This window comes from Littorina saxatilis, linkage group LG6 (genome assembly GCF_037325665.1).
Source record: "Littorina saxatilis isolate snail1 linkage group LG6, US_GU_Lsax_2.0, whole genome shotgun sequence".
NCBI classification, from domain to species: Eukaryota; Metazoa; Mollusca; class Gastropoda; order Littorinimorpha; family Littorinidae; genus Littorina; species Littorina saxatilis.
This window is the reverse complement of record NC_090250.1, coordinates 49,584,460-49,593,215: the sequence shown is the minus strand read 5'-3', so window position 1 is coordinate 49,593,215 and position 8,756 is coordinate 49,584,460. Positions and strand designations below refer to the sequence as shown.

The window sequence follows — 8,756 nt, the reverse complement described above, 5'->3', positions numbered from 1 at the left end:
CCTCTAGGTGGACCCAGGACACTCCATGTGGAGCGTCTGTGGGGAGCACTGGTGATGTTTTGTTGATCAAAAGTAGGAAGAGTGTAACGTGTCCCAGCATAACATATTAAAAGACAAAATCTTTACCAGTGGCATTAATAACAAGTTGCGAAAAGCAAAATTAATACATTTTGTCAATCTGTCGAACACAAAGAATGAAACCTGAACGCACTGCGTTTTTTCACTAAGACAAACGCTTTGCTGATACCTTGCGGCAGAGAAAGCGCTGACACACTCACGTGAAAAGCGTACCTGCCGGCTGATTGCTTGCAGTGACAAGCCAAGACACCGCAGTAGCGCTTGCACTTAACAGAAAGCGCTCTTTTCTTTATTCTTTTTAAAGTTCTGACATTATTTGTAATCCAAACATAACATATCTATATAGTTTGGGATTCAGGATAAGATGAAATCATTTTTCGATCAATTACTTAAATTTTATTTTAATTAGAATTTTGAGATTTGAATGACCAAAGGCATTAGTTATTTTTTAAGCTTCTAATCTGAAAGTCAATCCCATAGTCCGGGCCTCAGCGAAGATTGCTTGACCAAAATTTAAATCAATTTGATCGAAAACTGAATGCGTGACAGTGCCGACTCAACTTTTACTAAAAGCCGGATATGACGTCATCAAATACTCTTTTTTTTAATACAAATGGTTTAAACAAGTTTATTCAGTAAATTCCATTGGTACTATTACCGCATACATGAAATAAGGAACATGGAGCACAACAAGCTAAGCTTATGAGCGTACTCTTAAAAGCAAATGAAATTTGGCGGACGATTTTAATATAACAAATTTGAAATAATGTCAAAATAATAATGGTAAATTATGGTAGACAAACATGTAACAATAAAAGGAAAACAAAACCAACAAAAAACAACAAACAAAAAACAATACTAAACTAACAACAGTACTCACACGCGCTCGCACACTCACTCGCACACACACGCACACAATGACTTCCACAATACAAATAAATATCGGGTGATATCATTCGAAAGAACTTTTTTGTAAAGTTTCATGGCGATCTGTCCTGTATTTTTCTAGGAATCGCACCACACACACACGCACACACACCATCAGCCTAGTCTCGTTACACTGTCTATTTTAAAACATTCAATCAAAACGTAAAAACAGGAAGAACAATCTGTTGTAGTGTGGTCCTTCTATGTATTCAGGAAGTTAAAGGGAGTGTGTTGTGATTCCGTTGCTTTACAGAGATCTGCTGATTTTCTCTCCATTTCGTTTTACGCTTTTAGGAGTAGTGCTATGAATTTTAATCGTAAAGCTTTCTTGTACGCGGAAGAAATTAGATGTCCATTTACATAAAGTATCACGCAATCGTTACATGTCCTGTACACACAATGAAAAACAGGAGTCCCCCCATTTCGACTGTAGCAATCTACCCGTCTACGTCACTGGTATTTTTCTTGTCACCTTGACGACAAACGATTACTCAATCCATGCAGTGTAGCCACGAGAAAGCACCGCCCTTGAGTTTGAGTGACAGTGCTGACGTGTATTTATATTTCACCACGTTATGCAGTGGGCACCAGTGGCAACTCGTACTTTATTCCACAATATTTCCTGCTTGAACGTCACTACCACCAGCCCCTTGCTTTCCTGCGAATCTACACTCGTGCAGCCTGGTCTTGCTTATCTCAGCTGTTGGCATTATAAACTTCGCACTATTGTCAAGCATGACGCCCCTTCTGCTCATCCTTGCCGCCTTCCTGGCCTCAGAGGCCGCAGCTACAGTGAAGAGCAACAAGTACACCAACATCGGACAAGACGGCAAACTGTTCACGGAAAACATTGCTTTCGAATCACCGGCATTTAGTCCTCCTCATTGCGCCCTTCTCTGCAACCAACACGAAAGCTGTGAGACCTTCACCTTTCACCAAGAGGTCTGCAGAGGTCACGGGGTGTTCGTGACGTCTGACACATCGTTCACGCCTGCTGATGGGGCGCGGTCCTTCGTTAAAAGTTCGAGTAAGTCGGCTGCAAACTGTTCTTTTTTTCACACTTATACGACGATTTGTTCATTGATTGATTGATTGTTTAATTGTTTGATTGATTGATTGATTGATCGATCAATCGATTGATTGATTGACTTCCATATTAGCATGCTGTTGCCATTTTTCTGTTGTGTGTTTTGCAACAAGGTAATTGTAAGTAGAGCTTAGACACCAAAACTCAGTGAAAATTGAAACTTTTGATTGAAGTTTGCGGATCATGAAATAATGCGAGCTTCAGCGAGCAGATACTTTTTTGTTCTTTTCACGTATTTTTATCTCTGTCGAATTTTTATTTTTCTTGGATTTGATGGGGTCTGTGCATTTGTTGCTTCAATTGTGCTCTGAAGAACTTTGCATTTTTAACACATTTCACGATCCGGGGCTAAAGACTGCGAGGGACATGCCAAAATGGAACCAAATATTGGTGTGTGTTTTTGTTAAACATATTGTAATTTTCTTTATGAATAAACGACTGAAGCATGACTGAAAGCCCAAGGAGATATGTGCAGGAAAATGCAAGAAGCACAGTCCCTGTAAGCGGACACGTATTGCTTTGAAGAACCAGTGAAAATCCTGAAGAGCTGCGCTTAAAATAGGAGCAACTTATACATATTTATAACATTTTAGTGTTGCCGTTTTTACATAAAGTCAAGTGTTTTTTTAAAGTTTGTTTCACCCCCCCCCCCCCCCCCCCCCCCCCCAAATATTATATCAGTAAAAAAAATTGCAAATTCTTGCCAACATCATCAATTTTAAGCATCGAAATGAATAATTAATCTACAGTTAATTCACATTTCAGGATTTAATTAATAAAGCCAATCTGCCCAAGTTATGTAAGTTTGCGGATATTCACTTGGTATATTTCAGAAATGTTGTGACACACAGGAGCAACCAACTGCCGGGTATGGAGCTGAAACGTGTTTACAGTGTTAAATGGTTACAAGGTAGTTGGCACACTCTTCAGTATTTGATATTCGGAAAGTTTCAATTAATCTAAAGTCTAATGCCACAAATTGCTATGGATTACAACTCGCAAGAATGACTTGAAAACAACAACAACAAGATAAAACAAGAAATTCCTCCGAGGTAGGAAAAACACCCCCGTCCTTACCATTCTCACTGCCACCAACTGAGAAGGTTATAAAAATTTCCCTTTGACCATTAATATGTCCCTCTATAAGTCCTTGTAGAATCTTAATCCACCAATACCTCCCTAACCGTGTGTTTGACTGGTCCCAATGTTTGTAAGGACCGTCTCAGGAATGTATAGAACCTGTTCACCAAGTTTGGTGACGATCGGTCCGTTCATTCTTGAGATCTATATGCGAACACAAACACACAAACACACAAACAAACAAACAAACACATCGACCGAATCCAAAACACACCCCTATACCGGGGGTGTACTCATCTGCAAAAACATCTCAAACTGTGGAGTTAAGTTGATCTGAGCATCGAATATTCGTGAGTGTTACATGTACATGTACAGATATGGTTTATCTTAATATATGTATAGGAAAATCAGGGCGTTGCCTGCGAAAGACGCTTTGTTAGCAATGCGTGATTGTGTACCACAAGAATGGAAGGCTCATGCTCACAACAGTAACGTGATTTAATAATTGTATACAATGTTTCAAACATAATGTATCCTTCATTCTTTTATCTGTATGGACATTATGGGGGCGCGTTTGAATCCGATGTAGATGTATCATAACGGATATTGCAGTACATACTCAGAGAATTAAAGTCCTAGGTTTTCAGACCAAATGTCATTATCCTTGCAGATTCTTTTCTGACAAAAAATTGAATCCTTGTGTATTCAAAATACCATTTAGAGCATGTTATATTCAATCTGCATAAAATGCATCTTCAGGTTATAAGGATTGAAAGTGTCATGTTGTTGAATATTTATCATAGTTGATATAGTAGTAGTTGTTCGTAACATTACCTCCGTCTTGTCATATTCACATCCCTTCATATGGGGGTTCAGGCATTTAAATGAATAACTACAGGTTGTCTACAAATTATTGAGAATTAGTATTTTGCTTGCAGTAACTGCAACATCAACAGCACAGAGATTTTTTGGGTGTGAAATGAAAGATTTGTTTGTTTGCTTGCTTAACGCCCAGCCGACCACGAAGGGGCATATCAGGGCGGTGCTGCTTTGACATATAACGTGCGCCACACACAAGACAGAAGTCGCAGCACAGGCTTCATGTCTCACCCAGTCACATTATTCTGACACCGGACCAACCAGTCCTAGCACTAACCCCATAATGCCAGACGCCAGGCGGAGCAGCCACTAGATTGCCAATTTTAAAGTCTTAGGTATGACCCGGCCGGGGTTCGAACCCACGACCTCCCGATCACGGGGCGGACGCCTTACCACTAGGCCAACCGTGCCGGTGAAATGAAAGAAGACAGTTTTTTCTACTTACACAATGAAATAGTATAACGGTATCTTGGGTAGCGCCGTATACTGTATGGCAGCTCGTTTTCCCCAGGGAGAAAGCAGCCCGAATTTCCATGAGGGTAACCTCACAGGACTATATGATTCTTATCCTTATCCTTATCCTTCCCTGTTCTCAGTTTGACAATGGCCATCGGAGATATCGGGGCTCCAAAAACTTGTCCGAAATTCACAGTAACACCAGCTGAAGCAGAGACAGCTTCGCGTAATATTTTTCGATTGATGACTATGTTTTGTTTGGTCCAGTGGTCGAGAAGAAACCAACTAATGCAGTTAATGTAATTTTGTTCTTGCTATTACTTTAAAACCTTTTTTAATGGGCCGTGAAATGTGCTGACATTTCAGTGTTATGATCTATTTTGGCTTATTGCGCTGCAGGGAATCCGGGTTAGTTTCATACACAATTTATTCAATGAGAAAGGCCGGTATATCAGGACTTGGACATAACGTTTTATGTTTACATTTTGCCAGGGATTCTGATGTAATTTGCTTCTTACTGGTGATACCCCTACTGCATGGAGGACGATATTTTGAATTTGGTCATAAATACGAACTGACAGGTCCAGCAGTGCATTTGGTGGTAATACTGACAACATTACAAAAAACCTATCGGGAAATTTCTTTTGAAACCATATTTTTGCACAGATACTGATTCTGAAGACTACAGTGGATGAGCAAAAAGGTATTCTGTATGTAATCGCAATCAGTGAATTTGACTAAATAAGGGCATTTTCCACTTTGACCGATTTATTTCAGGTGAAATTACTATCTTGCATACTGCTACACTTTACTGAATATACTTACTTTACTGTCAATCGACTGAATTTCCTGGTTTGGTCATGCCGCCACGAACAGTACAGTCACCCTTGGTCATTTTTTTTTGCGAAAATCTGTGTTACCTTTCTCCTAGTTTGTATCATGCGTGCGTGTTTTCACTAAATCGGCGCAAAATATATGGTTCCCTACCAATAAGGATGTCTGAGGCTGTAATTGCAGCCTTGTTTTCACAGTTGCTTCATTAGAAGTTGTCAATAATCACAAGTTGTGTCACAAAAGCCGTATTTTGCAACCAAGGGCAATAACTGTCGTCTGGTAGAACCAACGGGAGATAATTCACAAATCGAACGTGGTTTTCAGATGGAGCACCTAATAACCTTTCCAGTCATATGTAATATGCTGTGACTTGTATTTTATGAACATAAATATACAACTTGTTTATATTTCTTCTTCAGCGTTCGACGATGGTTGTGTCTAAATTCGTTGGCCCGTGATGCTGACAAATAGTGGGCTGTACAACTTGTTTGTAATCAGAGGAAAAATTCTTAATAGTTTTTAGACAAACTGTATGTATGTACATTTCTAGAATCCAAACCAAAGGACTGTGTTGAAGCTCAGCGTTACATCAACGAAAGCGGAGTGGTCACTATCTACCCCGAAGATGAGAATACCCCACTACAGGTGTATTGTGACCAGGACACTGATGGAGGGGGCTGGCTGGTAGGTTACAACCAGAGAGAAATATACACACACACACCCCCACCCCCACCCCACCCCGACACACGCACACTCACACAGATATATATACATACGATCTACGTATGTATATGTACGCACGGACGTGTGAGAGAGAGAGTGTGTGTGTGTGTGTGTGTGTGTGTGTGTGTGTGTGTGCGTGTGTGTGTGTGTGTGTGTGTGTGTGTGTGTGCGTGTGTGTGTGTGTGTGTGCGTGTGTGTGTGAGTGTGTGTGTGTGTGATAGTTTTTATATACAGGTTCAAAGACTAAAACGACAAGAAGGGCGTTGTAAGATAGAAACTCGAACATGCGGTATCTGACGTTTTCCGAATAATAACCAAAAAACTGATTTATCACATTTGACAAAAAAAACTTTTTTCCAGCTTAAATACCTCATTATTACAATCGTTATTTATAAAGGCTGTCAATCTTCTACGGACTATTTTAATTTTAATTCCTGTTCTCAGAGGTAGTCTCCAGTCTTTTTTTCCCGTCATATACCTGTTATACTTTCTTATCAATAGGTGTTTCAGCGAAGGGAGGATGGTTCAGTTGACTTCTTTAGAAACTGGACGTCATACCAGGACGGCTTTGGTAATCTAACGGGCGAGTTTTGGCTGGGTAAGTTTGTTCGTTGGTTGATGTTGTTTTTTGTTACTGTCGTGTACTTATTTAATCCGCTACACAATATATACTGGAGATTGTTGTTCAGTATTCATTAATGTGATCATTAGCAGACGGTCTTCGCGATCAATGCTACCCCCCACCCCCCATCCTCATCCATGCTAAATAGCGGTACGGACACTAAGATTGTTTATTTGATACCTTCCGGGTCTTGAAACCAAAATGGTTTGTACTTCCTTGGTGCACTAATGGCACTAGGAATGTCCACTTTTTTACATTTAGTCAAGTTTTAATTAAATGTTTTAACATAGAGGGGGAATCGAGACGAGGGTCGTGGTGTATGTGTGTGTGTGTGTCTGTCTGTCTGTCTGTGCGTGTGTGTGTGTAGAGCGATTCAGACCAAACTACTGGACCAATCTTTATGAAATTTGACATGAGAGTTCCTGGGTATGATATCCCCGGACGCTTTTATCTTTTTTTCGATAAATACTTTTAATGACGTCATATCCGGCTTTTTGTAAAAGTTGAGGCGGCACTGTCACACCCTCATTTTTCAATCAAATTGATTGAAATTTTGGCCAAGCAATCTTCGACAAAGGCCGGACTTCGGTATTGCATTTCAGCTTGGAGGCTTAAAAATTAATTAATGACTTTGGTCATTAAACATCTAAAAATTGTATTTTTTATTTGTTTTTATATAAAACGATCCAAATTTACGTTCATTTTATTCTACATCATTTCCTAATTCCAAAAACATATAAATATGTTATATTTGGATTAAAAACAAGCTCTGAAAAATAAAAATATAAAAATTATGATCAAAATTAAATTTCCGAAATCGATTTAAAAACAATTTCATCTTATTCCTTGTCGGTTCCTGATTCCAAAAACATATAGATATGATATGTTTGGATTAAAAACACGCTCAGAAAGTTAAAACGAAGAGAGGTACAGAAAAGCGTGCTATGCAGCACAGCGAAACCACTACCGCGCTGAACAGGCTCGTCAGTTTCACTCCGTTTTGCACAAGCGGCGGACTACGGTCATTGTGAAAAAATGCAGTGCGTTCAGTTTCATTCTGTGAGTTCCACAGCTTGACTAAATGTAGTAATTTTGCCTTACGCGACTTGTTTACTCATAAGGAGAGGCAGTGACAGTCAGACAATGATGTGCTTCCGTCGCAGCAAAGAGGTCATTTTATGTGAGTTTGGTATCTGATCCGATCACATAGGTGCCTTCAGTTTGTGACGCCTTGCACTTGGTGACTGTATGTTACTAATAAAAACTATATCTGTTGAACATTTCCAGGTCTTGATGCCCTACACATGTTGACGTCCAGACAGAGTTACAAACTGCGTGTTGACATGGTGACGGAGGACGGAACCCAAGGTACCGCCACCTACAGCGGCTTTACCATCAACAACAGCAACGACAACTACCGACTACGTTTGGGGAATTTCACAGGAGGGAATGCAAGTGTGTATTGCCATAAATTATTATCAAATTCAGAAAGCTGAGCTTGGCATGCTTAATTTTTTTCGATAATTACAGTGTCTTTCATATCACATTCTGACAGAACACAAGAAAACCGATAAAATGTATACACACAAACACACACACACACACACACACACACACACACACACACACACACACACACACACACACACACACATACACACACACATACACACACACGCACACACACACATATACACACACGCACACACACGCACAGAATTACTTACCTTTCACTGTTCCACCCCAGATGACAGCCTGTCCGATCACAACGGCGAGCAGTTTTCCACGATGGACGCTGACCATGACCAAATCAAAAGAACTAACTGTGCAAGCGTCCAACATGGCGGGTGGTGGTACATGAACCTCGTTTATTGCGCTGCATGCAACCTGAACGGCATCTACAGAAGTGGCTATATGGTAGGGGTGTGGTGGGATCCACTCTTTTGCTCGTTATCGTCTTCAGAAATGAAGATGAAACCACTGAAAAGCGCCGATTAAATTTGTGCCCCGACAAACGTAGCCAACTAAAACATTTTTTTACTAAACGGGAAATGGTTAATATTATTTTCC

At 40.1% G+C, this 8,756-nt stretch overlaps 1 protein-coding gene across 1 annotated transcript; it reads left to right on the top strand.

Moving 5' to 3' along the window:
• The first annotated feature begins 1,660 nt into the window (after nucleotides 1–1,660).
• LOC138968204 (microfibril-associated glycoprotein 4-like) lies at nucleotides 1,661–8,756 on the top strand. Its single transcript, XM_070340756.1, has 5 exons — nucleotides 1,661–2,032; nucleotides 5,892–6,025; nucleotides 6,566–6,662; nucleotides 7,974–8,141; nucleotides 8,434–8,756. Exons 1-5 carry the CDS (start codon nucleotides 1,741–1,743, stop codon nucleotides 8,682–8,684), a joined length of 942 nt encoding a protein of 313 aa, XP_070196857.1. The 5' UTR covers nucleotides 1,661–1,740; the 3' UTR covers nucleotides 8,685–8,756.

Excerpts from the sequence above, each read along its gene's own strand:
- LOC138968204 (XM_070340756.1), top strand. The coding sequence starts at position 1,741 with ATGACGCCCCTTCTGCTCATCCTTGCCGCCTTCCTGGCCTCAGAGGCC. Across the intron at positions 6,663-7,973 it reads AACGGGCGAGTTTTGGCTGG|GTCTTGATGCCCTACACATG; the intron begins GTAAGTTTGTTC and ends GAACATTTCCAG. Across the intron at positions 8,142-8,433 it reads TTTCACAGGAGGGAATGCAA|ATGACAGCCTGTCCGATCAC; the intron begins GTGTGTATTGCC and ends GTTCCACCCCAG.